The sequence below is a fragment of the Coregonus clupeaformis genome, chromosome 32 (assembly GCF_020615455.1).
Source record: "Coregonus clupeaformis isolate EN_2021a chromosome 32, ASM2061545v1, whole genome shotgun sequence".
NCBI classification, from domain to species: domain Eukaryota; kingdom Metazoa; phylum Chordata; class Actinopteri; order Salmoniformes; family Salmonidae; genus Coregonus; species Coregonus clupeaformis.
This window is the reverse complement of record NC_059223.1, coordinates 6,810,212-6,829,872: the sequence shown is the minus strand read 5'-3', so window position 1 is coordinate 6,829,872 and position 19,661 is coordinate 6,810,212. Positions and strand designations below refer to the sequence as shown.

Below are 19,661 nucleotides of genomic sequence, written 5' to 3'. Positions count from 1 at the left end.
TGCATAGCCTCACCAGGCAACGTGACAGCAACAAAACTCACCTGAGCTTACACACTACAAAGTGAAGGGCACAGGTTAGACTAGAGATTAAAATACTTATGATATGGTGAGGCACTTGTACTGACATGGTGTCACCATGTACATTGGTTACATTCGAAACCCACTTAAGAAGGCTTATGTCTGAGGTTTCATGTCATGCTGAGTGGCATCCAGTGTTTGGTATTGTTTGGCCAACCTTAGCAGCATCACTGTGTAAACTGTCGGATGCAAAGACAATGGATAAATATAAATATAGGTCATCTATTCTGTTCTACAGCATTTGGAAAGTATTCAGACCCCTTGACCTTTTTCCACATTGTTACGTTACAGCCTTATTCTAAAATGAAAGAAAAATTGTTTTTGAACTGTTCGCAAATTTATAAAAAAACCCCTGAAATATCCATTTACAAAAGTATTCAGACCCTTTACTCAGTACTTTGTTGAAGCACCTTTGTCAACGATTACAGCCTCAAGTCTTCTTGGGTATGACGCTACAAGCTCGGCACACCTGTATTTGGGGAGTTTCTCCCATTCTTCTCTGCAGATCCTCTCAAGCTCTGTCAGGTTGGATGGGGAGCATTGCTGCACAGCTATTTTCGGGTCTCTCCAGAGATGTTCGATCAGGTTCAAGTCTGGGCTCTGGCTGGGCCACTCAAGGACATTCAGAGACTTGTCCCGAACCACTCCTCGTTGCCTTGGCTGTGTGTTAGGAGTCGTTGTCCTGTTGGAAGGTGAACCTTCGCCCCAGTCTGAGGTCCTGAGCGCTCTGTAGCAGAGTTTCTTCAAGGATCTTTCTGTACTTTGCTTCGTTCATCTTTCCCTCGATCCGGACTATTTTCCCAGTCCCTGCCGCTAAAAAGATCCCCACAGCATGATGCTGCCACCACCATGCTTCATCATAGGGTTGCCGGTTTCCTCCGCGTGACGCTTGGCATTCAGGCCAAAGAGTTCAATCTTGGTTTCATCAGACCAGAGAATCTTGTTTCTCATGGTCTGGGAGTCTTTAGGTGCCTTTTGGCAAACTCCAAGCGGGCTGTCATGTGCCTTTTACTGAAGAGTGGCTTCCATACAGGCCTGATTGGTGGAGTGCTGCAGAGATGGTTGTCCTTCTGGAAGGTTCTCCGATCTCCAGAGCTCTGTCAGAGTAACCATCTAATTCTCTCTCTCTCCCTCCCATCCCCGGAGGACCTGAGCCCTAGACCATACTACCTGCCTGATACTCCTTGCTGTCCCCAGTCCACCTGGGTCGTGCTGCTGCTCCATTTCCATTCTTCTACCTGCAGCTATGAACCCTATTCACGTTCAACGGCGACAAGAGGACCACAATGGTCCGTCACACCAGAAAGTTTTTAAAACTTAGGGAAGGGATGGGGTGAGTCAAGCTCCGGGGTTATCCGTCCAATGTGCTGGGTCTGTGCCCCCCCCAGTGGCTGATGCGTCCGATGGCCCGGTGGTTGGTGTCCAGAAGGTCCTGGGGGGGCGCACGGACACAACGGCGGATGAAACAAGGCAATACAGTTCAAGGAAATCCAAATACGTTGTAGCAAGGCAGAAGGCTGGTCAGATTACCGGGGGTCAGAGTAGTCAGGAGTCCGTGGTGGCAAGAGCAGGTCTGGTTTTCCTGGGGCAGAAGTATCCAAGAATCAGGCAGGTCCGGGGGTCACAAAACGGGGGTGAGCCAGCGCGAGCACACAGGTTCGGGTGTGAGCTTTGCAGGCGATCTGACAAAGGAGAGCTGAAAGGCGGGACTTTAAATACTGGGGAGGTTAGTGGGTAATGCAGCGCCTGGCAGAGTAATTGGGGCCGGGCAGAGCAAACGGGTGAGCTCGTTAGGCTGAGTAGAGAGAGAGGATGAGCAGAGGTGGAGGATAGTGAAAACATTAAGGTGGTAACCGGTGGAGTGAGAGGGCTCATACAAAGGGGCGGCCCCAAAGTCCCAACAGCAACCTCCACGCCGGGCGGGGCCGGAGGAGGGCTAGAACTCCTCCACTCCCCGAACGCCCTCATCCTCGGGGGAAGCCGAGGCCGTGGTCGGGAAGATGGGACAGGTCCCAGACAGGATCAGGCACAGGACAGGAAGGCGGGCAGCGTTAGGGATCCCTCTGGGGCGGCCCCTCGATGGAGGTTGATCAGGATCCGTTGGTGGAAGGCGGTGATGAGGTCCTATCCACAATCCGACTAGCTGCACCCAGGTCCTTTCCTCAGGTCCATACCTCCCAGTCAATGAGGTACTGGAGACCCCTACCCCTCCGTCTGGACCCAAGCAGGCGGCGGACCAGTGTAAACCAACCACCATCGGCGAGCCGTGGAGGAGGAGGACAAGCGCAGCAGGGACCACGGACTCTCATAATGGGCTTAATCTTAGACACATGGAGGGTGGGGTGCACCCTCATGAATTCGGCAGTTGGAGCCGGACAGCAGTTGGGCTAATCACTCTTATGATAGGGAATGGGCCAATGATCCAGTCCAACTTCTGCTCCACCCTGAGTGGCAGGTTCCTTATACAACCACACCCTTTGACCAACATGGTAGGTGGGAGCAGGGATTCTCCGGCCCGTTCCCGGTTGTAGCTGGCGCGGATCTGAGAAGTGTGGCTCGGCTGTACCGTGCGCACATCGGCGGACAAACGCAAGTGCAGATGGGCAAGTAACCTCCCCTTCCTACTGGCAAATAGAGGGCTTATCCATAAACACATTGGAAAGGGGACATACCGATGGCAGAGCAGGTCAGAGAATTGTGTGCGTACTCCACCCATGTCAATTGCGTGCGACCAGGAGTGGGGGGTTGCGTGAAGTCATGCATCCATGCCTTCTCAGCTCCTATTTGCCCGCTCTGACTGCCCATTGGATTGGGGATGAATTCAGACTACTGTGGCTCCCAGCAGGTGACAGAACTCCTTCCAAACCGCGGAGGATTTACCCTCAAAACTACATCCTTTGGAGTCCGTGATCGGAAGGCGTGTTCCAGACCACCTGGCCGATCTCCTTGGCGGTTGGGGCTTGGGGAGGGCCATGAAGTGTGCCATCTTGCTGAATCGTCAACTATGGTGAGAATGACGGTCTTGCCCCCTTGAAGGGGGGCAGCCCCGTGAAGCATCAGGGCGAGTGTAGACCAGGGGCGTCTGGGCACAGGCAGGGCTGCAGCAATCCGGCTGGGGGTGGCTTGTGTTGGTTGCAGATGGGGGCAGGCTTGGGCCGAATTCCCGTACATCCTTTCTCAGAGCGGGCCACCAAACCTCTGGCACAGGTTTAGTCCGGGTGGAGCCAGGGTGACAAGCTAGGCGGAGTCATGTCCCCCTGACACCTGGACCTTGTTTTCGGGGACAAAAGCGGTCAGCTGAAGTGCTGGGACCCTGTTACGGAGGCTTCCTCACCTGTTCCTCAACAGCCCAGGTCAGAGCTGCTCTGATGCAGGACTTGGCAGAATCGACACAGATCTTGGAGGGGTTGTCATCCTTCTGGAATTGACGGGAGAGGGCGTCTGCTTGGTGTTGGTGATCAGGCCGGTATACAAGTGAGGTTTGTAAACGGGCCGCGCTCCTTTCAACCGTTTGGCCGTGCATTACTCCAAGTTCTTATGATCGGTCCAACGAGAAATGGATGGTGACCCCTCCAGCCAGTGACGCCACTCCTCCAAGAGCTTCACAGCCAGCAGCTCTCGGTTCCCTATGTCGTAATTGCACTCAGACAACCGCCGTGAGAAAAGGCACAGGGATGGAGCTTCCTATCCTCCGCCACCCACTGAGAAATCACAGCACCAACTCCCACATCCCGTCCACCTCCACAATGGTGCCGGTCCACGTCAGGCATCTGGAGGATGGGAGCGGAGGTAACCTTACTTGAGGGTACTGAAGGCCTTGTCGGCTGCTGGGGTCCAGGTGAAGGGTTGCTTGGTGCTGGTTAGAGCAGTGGGGGGGGCAGCACTTACTGTAGTTCCGGATAAACTTTCTATAGGTTAGCAAACCCCAAACTGTTGCACTTCTTTCTGTTCTCCCGGAACTGGCCATTACTTATTTCATCCTTTATACTTCCCTCTGCCACTATGTACCCCAGGAAGGCCACTGTCTTGACGTAAACTCACATTTCTCTGCCTTGGCGTAGAGAAATTCTCCAAAGACATGAAGGACTTGCTGGACATGGCGGGTGTGTTCAGACAGGTTTCTGAGTAGATTAAGATGTCATCCAGTAAACGACACTTGTTTAACATGTCCCTGCAGTACATCATTCCTGAGCCTGAACAGCAGGAGCATTGGTGAGGCCAAAAGGCATAACCAGATACTCGTAGTGGCCTGTTGGTGTATTGAATGCGGTCTTCCATTCATCTCCCTCCCGGATCCGCACTAGTTAAGCGTTTCTAATCACTTGGTAAAAACAGTGGCTCCTGGAGCAACTCAAAAGCAGAGGTGAGCAGAGGGAGAGGGTATTTTTCATCTGTGATGTCGTTGGGTCCCCTGTAGTCGAGTGCAGGGTCGAAGAGATCCGTCCTCTTCCCCACAAAGAAGAAGCCAGCACCAGCCGGAGAGTGAAGATGAGCGGATCAATCCTGTGGACAGAGAGTCATTATGTAGTCCTCCATGACCTTCTTTCCAGGAGCAGACAACGAATAAAGAGCGGCCCCTTGGAGGGGCTGTTCCGGGGAGCTCATGCAGTGTCGTCGGTGAGGGCTAGATGTGGCTCTTGCTTTGTTAAACACTTCTCTGAGACCATGTAGCATTCTGGACATGGGAGAGGTCAGGGTGGGTTTCGGTACTGCCGGGGGGTGTGCGGCACAACAGGCAGGTTCGGTGGCAGTCCTCTCCCCCACTCCCTGATCACCCCTCACCCAGTCGAGCTGGGGGTTGTGCCGAGGCGGAGCCATGGGTAACCCAGATAGGGGTTGGCCTGGAGAGGGGAGCAGGTGAAACTGGATAGTCTCTTGATGGTTTCCGGACAACCCATCAAGACCGGGGCCGTGACATGGTGACCGATCCAGTAAGTGTCCTCCAGTGCCCGGGCAGGAATGGAGGTGTCAAGCGGAGGTTCTCCATCCCAGTTCGCGTGCCCGCTTGATGTCCATTATGTTGGCTTCGGCGCCAGAATCCACCAAGCAGCCAGGGTGTGAGTAGAGTCAGAGCGGAGGTACTTCAAGGTTTGCGGTCGACTGATTTTCTCAACCGACTCCCCCTATCCCGTGAGCTTCGGCTTTTAGGCTCACCGTTCCATCCCTCCCAATAGAGTCAGAGTTTAGGTAGGCGGCGCTGGCCTCTGATAGGGCTCCCCAATCTCCATAGGCTCCAGACTCGATCAAGCTGACTTGGGTGAGGTGGCGTAGCGCTGACAGGAGCCCAGTCGATCTTCCAATCGTAGTTGGTGACCTTGGCGCGCCCCCTCTCACGGCGACTCTGTATCCTTCTGTCGATCCGGACAGTCAGTCGATGCTTCATCGGGAGTGGGGCTTCTGGGAGACCTTCTATATCGTCGCATATGGAAAAGCGTCCACCAGCTGGTGTGTTCCAAAACTTCGTCTTGCCAGGGGTTCGGAGAGTCGATGGAATGGTCTGCGACTGTACTCTCCTTTCGAATACTGAGCAGTTCACGAGACGCCTCTGCGGTTGGTGAATCCAGGTCAAACACCTTCAGCATCTCCTCAGCAGACAGGTCGAAGGTTGCACATGCGGGGGTTTGACGTTCAACTCTGCTGTTCCCCAGAGTCGAGCTCGGCCCCGTCGGTGTGATGCATACCCACCCTATCCGTGGCAAGGTCCTTGGCTGCAAGGAGAACTGAAGTCGGCAGCTAGTCAGGAATGGCCGGACCTGGGTAGAATCGCCGTTGAACCGCTCGGGTTTCAATCTTGGGTTCGGGGCAGCGGCTGAAATGACCGGGGCAGGTAACTCGGAGGCAGGGCTGGTGGGCAGACTGGCTGGGGTAAGGTTGGTGAGAGTTGGATGATCCTGGCGAGTTGTTGTTGCTGCTGCTGGGACTGCTGCTGGTGCTGCTGGAACTGCTGATGCTGTTGGTGGCCGACCTGAAGCAGAGAGGTGATGTCGCCGCTCATGCGACCTAGCTCTCTCTCAGTGTGTTCCAGGCGTAGCATGGCGGTGGGTTGCTCAGGTTCTTCGGTTTTCCATGTCGGGGAAGTGTGCGCTGAGTCCATGATGGTCAGATCGTACTGTCACGGTTCGACAGACGACAAGAGGACCACAATTGCGTCACACCAGAAAGTTTATTAAAACTTAAGGGAAAAGGGAAGTAGGGGAGTGAGTGAAGGCTCCAGGGGTTATCCCGTCCAATGTGCTGGGTCTGTCCCCCCCCAGTGGCAGCGATGCGTCCGATGACGCCGGTGGTTGGTGGTCCAGAAGTCCTGGGGGGAGAAACACAGACACAGGGCGGATGAAACAAGGCAGAAGTACAGTTCAAGGGAAATCCAAATACGTTGTAGCAAGGCAGAAGGCTGGTCAGAGTTACCGGGTTAAGAGTAGTCAGGAGTCGTAATGGCAGAGAGCAGGTCTGGTTTTCCTGGGGCAGAAGAGTATCCAAGAATCAGGCAGGTCCGGGGTCACAAAACAAGGGTGAGCCAGAAGCGCGAGCACACAGGTTCGGGTGTGAGCTTTGCAGACGATCTGACAAAGGAGAGCTGAAAGACGGGACTTTAAATACTGGGAGAGGTTAGTGGGTAATGCAGCGCAGCTGGCAGAGTAATTAGAGCCGAGCAGCAGGAACAGGTGGAGCTCGTTAGGGCTGAGTAGAGAGAGAGAGATGAGCAGAGTGGAAGATAGTGGAAACACATTAAGGTGGTAACCCGGTGGAGTGAGAGGGCTCATGACACCTGACCTGTTCACCGGACGTGCTACCTTGCCCCAGACCTGCTTTTTTTAACTCTCTCTCTCTACGCACCTGCTATTTCAACCTCTAAATGCCCGGCTGTGAAAAGCCAAGTGACGTTTACTCCTGATGTACTGACCTGTTGCAACCTCTACAATCACTGTGATTATTATTTGACCCTGCTGACCTCTATGAACGTTTGAACATCTTGGGAGAAAAATCTCACCTTAATGGCCAGATACTGTTATAATCTCCACCCGGCACAGCCAGAAGGGGACTCAGAGCCTGGTTCCTCTCTAGGTTTCTTCCTAGGTTTCTGCCTAGTTTTTCCTAGCCACCGTGCTCCTACATCTGCATTGCTTGCTGTTTTGGGTTTTAAGCTGGGTTTCTGTATAGCACTTTGTGACATCTGCTGATGTAAAAGGGTTTTATAAATACAATTTGATTGATTGATTGATTGATTGATTGGTCACCTCCTGACCAAGGCCCTTCTCCCCTGATTGCTCAGTTTGGCCGGGCGGCCAGCTCTTAGGAAGAGTCTTGGTGGTTCCAAACTTCTTCCATTTAAGAATGATGGAGGCCACTGTGTTCTTGGGGATCTTCAATGGTGCAGATATTTTTTCGTTACCCTTCCCCAGATCTGTGCCGACACAATCCTGTCTCTGAGCTCTACGGACAATTCCTTCGCGTCATGGCTTGGTTTTTGCTCTGACATGCACTCTCAACTGTGGGACCTTATATAGACAGGTGTGTGCCTTTCCAAATCATGTCCAATCAATTGAATTTACCACAGGTGGACTCCAATGAAATTGTAGAAACATCTCAAGGATGATCAATAGAAACAGGATGCACCTGAGCTCAACTTCGAGTCTCATGCAAAGGGTCTGAATACTTATGTAAATACGTTTTATTTAAATTTTAAAAAAATTATATACTTTGCAAAAATTTCAAACAACCCTTTTTTCGCTTTGTCATTATGAGGTATTGTGTGTAGATTGCTGAGGATAATTTTATTTTAAAAATCAATTTTAGAATAAGGCTGTAACGTAACAAAATGTGGAAAAAGTCAATGGGTCTGAATACTTTCCGAAGGCATTGTATACTAATGCGTCCATAGGGAACCCAGTGTTAATGATTGTTTGGACACACATTCACTACCAAATTATCAAAGACTCCAGCCACCTAAGTCATAGACTATTCTCTCTGCTACCGCTACGACTAACGGTACCGAGCGCCCTCTTTTACGCTGCTGCTACTCTCTGTTTATTATCTATGCATAGTCACTTTAATAACTCTACCTACATGTACATATTACCTCAATTACCTTGACTTACGGGGTGCCCCCACACATTGACTCGGTACCGGTTCCCCCTGTATGTAACCTCGCTATTGTCATTTCCTGCTGCTCTTTAATTATTTGTTACTTTTATTTCGTATTATTTTATATTGTATTTTTTGTGAATATTTTGGTATTCTTTCTTAAAACTTGCATTGTTGGTTAAGGGCTTGTAAGTAAGCATTTCACTGTAAGGTCTACACCTGTTGTATTGAACGCATGTGACAAATACAATTTGATTTGTTTGGCCGACCGAAACCCAGTGTTAGTGATTGTTTGGCTGACCCCTACCCCAGTGTTAGTGATTGTTTGGCCAACCCCAACCCCAGTGTTAGTGATTGTTTGGCCAACGTGTTAATTATTTTTGGCCAACCCCAACCCCAGTGTTACTGATTGTTTGGCCAACCCCAGTGTTACTGATTGTTTGGCCAACCCCAGTGTTAGTGATTATTTGGCCAACCTCTGTGGCGGTCCATAAGGTGTTGTCCATCTTCATCTGACAGCTCAGCCTGGATCCTGGACACGGCATCCTCTTCACCTCTACCTGACCCTTCTCTCGTTCACCCACCTGTGGTTCCTATGGGACAACACACATTCACTACCACAGTGTAGTTCCTATAGGACAACACACATTCACTACCACAGTGTAGTTCCTATAGGACAACACACATTCACTACCACAGTGTAGTTCTATAGGACAACACACATTCACTACCACACTGTAGTTCCTATAGGACAACACACATTCACTACCACACTGTAGTTCCTATAGGACAACACACATTCACTACCACAGTGTAGTTCCTATAGAACAACACACATTCACTACCACACTGTAGTTCCTATAGGACAACACACATTCACTACCACACTGTAGTTCCTATAGGACACCACATTCACTACCACAGTGTAGTTCCTATTGGACAACACACATTCACTACCACACTGTAGTTCCTATAGACAACACACAGGTATTACAGGCATTCACTAATCGCAGAGTTTCTAGAACACACACACACAGTCCAACAGGTCATACGGAGACACAATACACACCATTTAACCGTGTTACCCAGACACAGAGTTAGATTGAATACTGTCTTTTCTCCCCCTTCCCCTAGCGGAGTAGAACCTGCTGACAATTATCCTGTCATTCTCATGGTCAGTTCCCATGCTGGAAGCCCTGGCACTATACCTCTATGAGGGGGGTATTAGAATTACAAAGGATCTCTATGGGGTTAACAGCAGGACAGCTGCAGGCAATAGCAGTCATTAGCACCAGCTGTATGGAGCGATGAAAGCTGCCTTTATCATAGGGGAGGTTATCTCCCAGTCCCTAAACACACACAGTCACACACAGGGGGGAGAGCAACACTAAAGCAATTACTTTCCACCTGGGAGCCTTACTACAGGACAGGAGTGTGTGTGTGTGTGTGTTACTCTCATAGAGGTATGTGCAGAGTGTGTGTCTGTGTGCATGTGTGTGTGTGTGTTACTCTCATAGAGGTATGTGCAGAGTGTGTGTGTGTGTGTGTGTGTGTTACTCTCATAGAGGTATGTGCAGAGTGTGTGTGTGTGTGTGTGTGTTACTCTCATAGAGGTATGTGCGAGGGTGTGTGTGTGTGTGTGTGTGTGTGTTACTCTCATAGAGGTATGTGCAGAGTGTGTGTGTGTGTGTTACTCTCATAGAGGTATGTGCAGAGTGTGTGTGTGTGTGTGTGTGTGTTACTCTCATAGAGGTATGTGCAGAGTGTGTGTGTGTGTGTGTGTGTGTGTTACTCTCATAGAGGTATGTGCAGAGTGTGTGTGTGTGTGTGTGTGTGTGTTACTCTCATAGAGGTATGTGCAGAGTGTGTGTGTGTGTGTGTGTTGTACCTCCCCTGCTCTTTAAGAGACAGTCCAAGCATAAGCAGCTTAAATCCCCAAACCTCCTGTAGCTCAATTGGTAGAGCATGGCGCTTTGCAACGCCAGGGTTGTGGGTTCGACTCCACGGGGGGCCAGTATGGATTGGAAAACGTATGCACTCACTAACTTTAAGTCGCTCTGGATAAGAGCGTCTGCTAAATGACTAAAATGTCAATGTTAAATTCACCCTCAGATCCTCATGAAATCTACACTGAGACTCTCTCTAAGGCCAAAACATGCAAAAAACGTACCACTGCCAGCTCAGTCCCATTTTGTGGAAAACCTCTGAAATCCACAGACGAAGAGAAACAAATAAAGTCCCAAACTGACACACCAACCTGTCGTCCTTGTCCCCGTCCCAGAAGACAGCGCTGTGTCCCTGCAGGTGGGACAGGAAGAGCTGGAGTGTGTGTCACAGGACAGCAGGTACCTCAGACACGGAAACTGGGCTCCCATCTGCCTCACACACTGCATGGCCAGGGTCTCTGGATCAAGAGAGAGACACACAGTCACTATGTCATACTGTAAGCTAGGGTTCACCAACTGGTGGCCCGTGGGCTGGTGATTTTATTTGCGCCCCCAAAGTTTTCTGAGAAAAAGAATGTTAGACATAAAAGACAGTAAAAACACCAGCAAATCAGTGATTTACATTTAGGAAATATGTTCCAAAGTATTCCCATGCATAATAGAGAGATAAACTATATATACAAATGTATGTGGACACCCCTTCAAATTAGTGGATTCGCTATTTCAGCCACACCCGTTGCTGACAGGTGTATAAAATCGGGCACACAGCCATGCAATCTCCATAGACAGACATTGGCAGTAGAATGGCCTTACTGAAGAGCTCAGTGACTTTCCAATGTGGCTCAGTCATAGGATGACACCTTTCCAACCAGTCAGTTCGTCACATTTCTGCCCTGCTAGAGCTGCCCTGGTCAACTGTAAGTGCTGTTATTGTGAAGTGGAAACATTTAGGAGCAACAACTGCTCAACTGCGAAGTGGCAGGCCAAACAAGCTCACAGAACAGGACCACCAAGTGCTGAAGCACGTAGTGCGTAAAAATCGTCTGTCCTCAGTTGTAACACTCACTACCGAGTTCCAAACTGCCTCTGGAAGCAACGTCAGCACAATAACTGTTCGTTGGGAGCTTCATGAAATGGGTTTCCATTGCCGAGCCCACACACAAGTCTAAGATCATCATGCCAAGCGTCGGCTGGAGTGGTGTAAAGCTTGCCGCCATGGACTCTGGAGCAGTGGAAACGCGTTATTTGGAGTGATGAATCACACTTCACCATCTGGCAGTCCGAAGCGAAACTGGGTCTTGGCAGTGCCAGAGAACGCTACCTGCCCGAGTGCATAGTGCCAACTGTAAAGTTTGGTGGAGGAGGAATAATGGTCTGGGGCTGTTTTTTCATGGTTTGGGCTAGGCCCCTTAGTTCCAGTGAAGAGAAATCTTAACGCTACAGCATACAATGACATTCTAGACGATTCTGTGCTTCCAACTTTGTGGCAACAGTTTGGGAAGTTCCTGTTTCAGCATGACAATGCCCCTGTGCACAAAGCGAGTCCATACAGAAATGGTTTGTCGAGATCGGTGTGGAAGAACTTGACTGGCCTGCAGAGCCCTGACCTCAACCCCCTGCGAACACCTTTGGGATGTTGGAACGCCTACTGCGAGCCAGGCCTAATCGCCCAACATCAGTGCCCAACCTCACTAATGCTCTTGTGGCTGAATGGAAGCAAGTCCCCCATAGCAATGTTCCAACATCTAGTGGAAAGCCTTCCCAGAAGAGTGGAGGCTATTATAGCAGCAAAGGGGGGACCAACTCCATATTAATGACCATGATTTTGGAACGAGCAGGTGTCCACATACTTTTGGTCATGTAGTGTATTGTGATCGTATACATATGTAAGCAAGGTTTGAAATTATTACGTTTTAGTCAAACATTATATCTGTTTGGGCTTCTTGTGGTCAATTTGCAGTCTACAAATTATTTGTAATTATGTTTCTGGCCCCCTGACCATCCGCTTAAGAAAATAAAATTGTCCCTACAGCACTGGAATATCAATTGTTATTACACATCTAGATGTATGAAAGATAGCATGATAGCATTATAGTGGTGCGGATGTGTCATCACACTTTCCTATTTCTTCTGACAGAAAGGACGATTTAAAAAGAGCATATCCAAGCCAGCACAGCTCGGCTCACTAGTGTGAAAAGTGTATTGGCATCCCGGCCCACAGTCCCTCACCTTCTCAGGCTTAGTGTCCCAGCACTCGATCATCAGGCCGTGCAGACAGTGGAACTGGACTTCCTCTGGGCTCCCCAGGGCCGGACGGATCCCTTTAGACAGCTTCTTAGCTATCTGGAGCTGGTGCTGGCCCAACGCAGGCCTACAACCTGACAGCAACTCATACACAACCATCCCATACGAGAACATATCCACCTGAGTGAGTGAGAGAGAGGAATGAGAGATTGATTTAATGTTATCTACACCTGTACAAAACATTAAGTACACCTGCTCTTTCCATTATATAGACTGACTAGGTGAATCCAGGTGAAAGCTATGGTCCCTTATTGATGTCACTTGTTAAAATCACTTAAAATCAGTGTAGATGAAGGGGATGAGACAGGTTAAAGAAGGATTTTCAATCCTTAAGTCAATTGAGACATGGATTACGTATGTGTGCCATTCAGAGGTGAATGGCAAGACAAAACATGTAAGTGCCTTTGAACGGGGTATGGTAGTAGGTGCCAGGCGCACCGGTTTGTGTCAAGAACTACAACGCTGCTGGGTTTTTCACGCTCAACAGTTTCCTGTGTGTATCAAGAATGGTCCACCATCCAAAAGACATCCAGCCAACTTGACAACTGTGGGAAGCATTGGAGCCAACATGAGCCATCATCCCTGTGGAACGCTTTCGACACCTTGTAGAGTCCATGCCCCGACGAATTGAGGCTGTTCTGAGGGCAAAAGGGGGTGCAACTCAATATTAGGAAGGTGTTCTTAATGTTTCGTACACTCAGTGTTTATATATCTATATTGATTTAATTGCTTTGCCAATAAAGCTTCTTCAATTGAATTGAAACGCACACACAGCAGTCATCCCATTGTTATAATCAGAGTCTAATGTTATCTATGAAGGCCATTCAGCTTGGTGATGGAACACAAAACAGCATATTTTCAGTCCAAGAAATAGCCCAAGTTGAATTCCTTTCTATGAATGGCCATGAGCTTGAGATGAACAGCCCACTGTGGCTGTCTTCCCAGCGTATATTTAAAGCAGCGCAGACAGATGGGGCCAAAAAGCACCGGAGTGGTGAGTTTCCACGCTCTGTTAGCGCTACGGTAGCAGCTCTGGCTCCTCGCCATGATGACATCACTTGGCAACTATTCTGAGTATGCTCAACGTCCGTGGTACTCTGCGTCAGAGGGGCTGATGTAAGGGCCATGATATATTCTCTATGGTATATTCTTATAAGGCACCCTCCCAGTCTGTCATCAATCTCTATCATTGGTATGACAGGGGAAATCCAACGATGCCAAAGAAAATATAGTTTGTTGAATATGATACTATTTATATTACACACTATTTATGTATACCCCATTTATAGATTAGCTAAGTACACAGAATGTCTGGTATTCCACTTCTGTCTTTCCATTTTAATCTCTCCCTCTTTTTCCATCTTTCTATTTTACTCTCTCCATTTCTCTTTCTCCCCCTCTCTCTCTTTCCATTTTAATCTCTCCCTCTCACTCTACCTCTACCTCTCTCTCACCATCTCTGTCTTTCCATTTTACTCTCCCCATCTCTCGGTCTTTCCATTGTACTCTCTCCATCTCTCTCTCTCTCTCCCTCCCTCTCCCACCCTCTCTCTTTCCTCACCATCTCTTCCTGCAGTATTACAATAACTAAATCCTGAAACCTCATTTGAAGTCAAATCAAAGAGCAACCAAATAGGCTGAAAGTATGGTAGGAGGGATATGATTGGCTGAGAACAGCAGAACAGGGTCAGAGTATTGACATCAGGGTTTAAAGTCACCTCTCACTTCCCCTTTGAAGGGATCCTCAATTGAGTTGGAGGGTTAAAGGAGATTTAACCCCATGGAAAAACAGTCAAACCAGTGTGTGTGTGTGTGTGTGTGTGTGTGTGTGTGTGTGTGTGTCCCAACCACTTAAAACCCCTGCTAAGCCAGCCCAGACCCCCTAGAGAGAGTGGAGCCCAGAGATGGTAGACAGCCATGTTGGAAAGGCTCATTAAAATGAGGACATAAAAGCCCATAGGATTAAAGTACACAGAGACAGAGTTGGTTGGTTGGCTTCATACCGTAGTTGGCCAATTCATGGTTGGCTAATACATATCAGAATGGGAGTCGATTGGCTGATGAGCAACCGCAGAGGGAGAGCTGATTGGATAATTAATACCAGGACGAGAGATGATTGGCTAATGAGCAGAAAAAGCAGGAGCTAAATTGGCCACCTAACCAACACAGAGGACAAGTTGAGTAAATTCCAGTATACTATAGAATATATTCCACAAGAAACCTGTCATTTACGGGAACACTTCAGACGGGTAGGCTATGGGACATTCCTGTACGTCCAGTACAGTCAAACAGGCATTAGGGAATGAATGCCTTAGTCATATACATGTGGTAAATGATACACACTACATGCTGTATGGACACATACTGTGTACACATATGGTATCCAGACATACTGCACAGTAAAACACACACAGATCTAATGTTCTTACCGTTGACTTACAGCAGCACACGTTACTAATCAGACACTAAAGGGACATGCCCAACAGAGGAAGTGACCAGTCATAATAACACACGGCCACCTTCCCATAAATCCACACAAACTACGATCTGACTCTACTCTGTGGTCAGAGCCTTTTCTCTTAGGACCGCATACCCACATAAAACAGGCGCTGTACATCGTGTAACATAGGGACATACTAATTATATAAGTGTACACCGAGTGTACAAAACATTATGAACACCTGCTCTTTCCATGACATAGACTGACCAGTTGAAAGCTATGATCCCTTATTGATGTCACTTGGTCAATCCACTTCAAATCCGTGTAGATGAAAGGGAGAAGACAGGTTAAAGAAGGATTTTTAAGTCTCGAGACAATTGAGACATGGATTGTGTATGTGTGCCATTCAGAGGGTGAATGGGCAAGACAAAAGATTGAAGTGTCTTTGAACAGGGTATGGTAGTAGGTGCCAGGCACACCGGTTTGTGTCAAGAACTACAACGCTGCTGAGGTTTTCACGCTCAACAGTTTCCTGTGTGTATCAAGAATTGTCCACCACCCAAAGGACATCCAGCCAACTTGACACAACTATGGGAAGCATTGGAGTCAACATGGGCCAGCATCCCTGTGGAACGCTTTCGACAACTTGTAGAGTCTATGCCCTGTTCTGAGGGCAAAAGGGAGAGGGGGTGCAACTCAATATTAGGAAGATGTTCTGAATGTTTTGTACACTCAGTGTTTATAGATTCTGCATGGAATTAAATAAATAATGTAAATATAAGTCAGGCACGTTACCCTAAATGATACAGTCAGTAACATTACCCTAAATGATACAGTCAGTAACATTACCCTAAATACAAGGAAATGTTAGTCAGTAACTTTAGAACGTTATACTAAAACAACTGAACCATGTCTATAGAACACATAAAGACAGTTTCACCGTCGTTTGAAGATGGTAGTGAGTCCCTGTTGGGACTATTCCATTGGTTCCATTGTACCAGGCAAACTAAATCAAGTACAGATGAAGTATTTGTATGTATTAGAAGTATGTAGTTGACCCCAGGTGTGGTAGGCAGTACCTTACATTTCACATTGACATTTTAGGTATTAAGCAGACACTCTTATCCAGAGCGACTTACAGGAGCAATTAGGGTTAAGTGTCTTGCACATCGACAGATGTTTCACCTAGTCGGCTCGGGGATTCGAACCAGCGACCTTTCGGTTACTGGCCCAACACGCTTAACGGCTAGGCTACCTGCCACCATAGACCTCCTCATCATCTACCTTCTCATCATAAACGATGCCTGGGCGTATCTCGGGGGCCTGGTATCCCGGCGTGCCCTCCACCCCCAGTGCCCCCTCGTGGAAGGACTGGCGCGAGATGCCGTAGTCCGACAGCTTGATATTCACCAGGTCACACACCTAGGATGAGACAAAGAATGATTATACCATTTTTACTACGGGGAGGGCCAAAACACTTCTGGTCTTCATCCTCTCCTAATCAGGGACTGATTCAGACCTGGGACATTTACATGTTAGTCATTTAGCAGACGCTCTTATCCAGAGCGACTTACAGTTAGTGAATACATATATATATATATATATTTTTTATACTGGCCCCCGTGGGAAAACGAACCCACAACCCTGGCGTTGCAAACGCCATGTCTCTATCAACTGAGCTACATCCCTGCCGCCATTCCCTCCCCTACCCTGGACGACCCTGGGCCAATTGTGCGCCGCCTATGAGTCTCCCGTCGCGGCCGGCTGCGACAGAGCCTGGATTCGAACCAGGATCTCTAGTGGCACAGTTAGCACTGCGATGCAGTGCCTTAGACCACTGCGCCACTCAGGAGACAGACCACTGCGCCACTCAGGGACACCAGGTGAGTGCAATTAACTACCAGGTAAAAACAGAAAGACAGAAGTGTTTTGGCTTTCCAGGACTGGAATTGAACAACCCAGGCTTAGGGGCTAGGGAATAGTGGCTAGGGGTCGATTTGGAATTCAGCCCTTCATACTAGTCACCTACCTCCAGGGACCACACCAGGATGTTGTCTGACTTGAGGTCACAGAAGATTATGTTCTTCCTGTGCAGGTAGGCCAGCCCCGCTGCGATCTGATAGGCTGCCCTGAAGGTGAGCATGTGACCCAGGGGCATGTACCTGGAGCCTGATGGGGAGGGAGAAGGGTGGAGTTAAAAGGGGAAGTTGGAAATGTTTTCAGAACTTCGTCGAAGATCTCTCTCTCTCTCTCTCTCTCTCTCTCTCTCTCTCTCTCTCTCTCTCTCTCTCTCTCTCTCTCTCTCTCTCTCTCTCTCTCTCTCTCTCTCTCTCTCTCTCTCTCTCTCTCTCTCTCTCTCTCTCTCTCTCTCTCTCTCTCTCTCTCTCTCTCTCTCTCTCTCTCTCTCTCTCTCTCTCTCTCTCTCTCTCTCTCTCTCTCTCTCTCTCTCTCTCTCTCTCTCTCTCTCTCTCTCTCTCTCTCTCTCTCTCTCTCTCTCTCTCTCTCTCTCTCTCTCTCTCTCTCTCTCTCTCTCTCTCTCTCTCTCTCTCTCTCTCTCTCTCTCTCTCTCTCTCTCTCTCTCTCTCTCTCTCTCTCTCTCTCTCTCTCTCTCTCTCTCTCTCTCTCTCTCTCTCTCTCTCTCTCTCTCTCTTCTCTCTCTCTCTCTCTCTCTCTCTTCTCTCTCTCTCTCTCTCTCTCTCTCTCTCTCTCTCTCTCTCTCTCTCTCTCTCTCTCTCTCTCTCTCTCTCTCTCTCTCTCTTCGTACCTTTATGTCGGTCCTCCAGCACAGTGTTGAGGCTGCCCAGGGGAGCCAGCTGCAGGGCGAAGCAGAGCGGGTGGATACTGATTCCCACCAGGGCCACGATGCACGGGTGCTGCAGGGAGTGGAGCATGCTGGCCTCCTGGCGGAACTCTGAGAAGCTCCGGCACGCGTCCATGGACTGGAAGTGCTTCATCATGGTGTCTGGTGGAGGGAGGGGGGTCAGGAGAGGAAGAGGTGGGTGTGGGAGGGAGGAGAGGAGAGATAACAGTCACACATCAAATCAAATTGTATTTGTCACGTGCCGAATACAACAGGTGTAGACCTGGGGGGGACATCATGTCTCGCTCCATCCACCAACGCCACGTTGCACCACAGACTGTCCAGGAGTTGGCGGATGCTTTAGTCCAGGTCTGGGAGGAGATCCCTCAGGAGACCATCCGCCACCTCATCAGGAGCATGCCCAGGCGTTGTAGGGAGGTCATACAGGCACGTGGAGACCACACACACTACTGAGCCTCATTTTGACTTGTTTTAAGGACATTACATCAAAGTTGGATCAGCCTGTAGTGTGGTTTTCCACTTTAATTTTGAGGGTGACTTCAAATCCAGACCTCCATGGGTTGATACATTTGATTTCCATTGATCATTTTTGTGTGATTTTGTTGTCAGCACATTCAACTATGTAAAGAAAAAAGTATTTAATAAGATTATTTCATTCATTCAGATCTAGGATGTGTTATTTTAGTGTTCCCTTTATTTTTTGAGCAGTGTATTTTGATTTGTTTAACACTTTTCTGGTAACTACATGATTCCATATGTGTTATTTCATATTTTTGATGTCTTCACTATTATTCTACAATGTAGAAAATAGTAAAAATAAAGAAAAACCCTTGAATGAGTAGGTGTGTCCAAACTTTTGACTGGTACTGTATCTGCCGTAATAGTGGAATGATTCACAATATTAAAAAAGACAACATAAAAATATAAATTGCATTCTAATGGTGCCAAAGCCAGTCTGTCTCTTGTCAAATTGGAAGGCTGTACCTTCCCTCCCTCTCTTCGATCAGCATCACTCAGACGTGTGGTCATCTCCTCTCGAGTGTTGAACGTGTAGATTTCGCACTGACATTTCCTGGTTGCTAAAATGCTACATTGTTCGCAATTTCAGTTTATGTACCATCTAAATCGCTGCGAAATGTCTTTTCAATAACGACATATCGTATTTTCAGCTGTTTGAATCTGGTGAATAAAAATGAAAGTAAAAGACTGAAGAGCAAGTCTCCACTGACGTTGCAGGGAGGGGATTCAGGTGAGGGGGTTGTGGGGTTGTGGGGGAGGGATTCAGGTGAGGGGTTGTGGGGTTGTGGGGGAGGGGATGCAGGGGAAGGGGGAGAGTTGTTTGAATTCAGGCTGTGTTGTTGCAATTCGCTTTGTTTCCATAAGGGGGGCTTCATTTTAGATTTTATGATCTCTTCTTACCTAGGGAATGGTTGTATTATCTGCTTGCACTTTGTGGCTTAGATCTAAGCTGCTGGTAAACACATTGTGACAAATGTAATTATAAACAAGCATTATTGAGGATAAGAGAGCATCAGCATCTATCACCCTGGTGAGTGAACCCCTCGTCTGGCCTTAAGGAGGCCTTTATGAGTGCACCCTTGCCACAAAGCCTGTTTTAACATGGGCAGGACCCTTATGGGTTTCACCATTTTAAAAGTAGTCAACTGGATTGCAGAATTCTATCCAGGTCAGCAGGAGGGGTCAGCCAATTAATTATAGGCTACTCCTGACCTGAGCAAACATTCCAGCACTGCAGGTAGCAACCTTGGCTTTATACCTGTTCAGAGTATTCACAGTCCAGCACAGTAGATGGGGGTATGCACCTTTTCAGTTTGTTTACGAACCGCCATTAAACTTATGAGTGGAAGAAGAAATTGACTACTTTTAAATGGAGATAGCCCTCAATGGCACTTCCCATGCTGTCACATAAGTGATAATGGCAAAGATAGGGGGTGGGGTCTCTTGGACGCTGTGGAATGAACTGCTTCTC

At 48.4% G+C, this 19,661-nt stretch overlaps 1 protein-coding gene across 1 annotated transcript in view; it reads right to left on the bottom strand.

Moving 5' to 3' along the window:
• LOC123482410 (leucine-rich repeat serine/threonine-protein kinase 1-like) overlaps nucleotides 1–19,661 on the bottom strand; it is a 58,512-nt gene that overhangs the window by 6,354 nt on the left and 32,497 nt on the right. The window contains exons 24-28 of the mRNA XM_045209960.1: nucleotides 17,615–17,812; nucleotides 16,880–17,019; nucleotides 16,135–16,272; nucleotides 12,336–12,530; nucleotides 10,418–10,479 (exon numbers count right to left, since the gene is read on the bottom strand). Of these exons, the coding sequence (XP_045065895.1) occupies nucleotides 10,418–10,479; nucleotides 12,336–12,530; nucleotides 16,135–16,272; nucleotides 16,880–17,019; nucleotides 17,615–17,812 (733 nt within the window). The remainder of the gene's footprint in view (nucleotides 1–10,417; nucleotides 10,480–12,335; nucleotides 12,531–16,134; nucleotides 16,273–16,879; nucleotides 17,020–17,614; nucleotides 17,813–19,661) is intronic.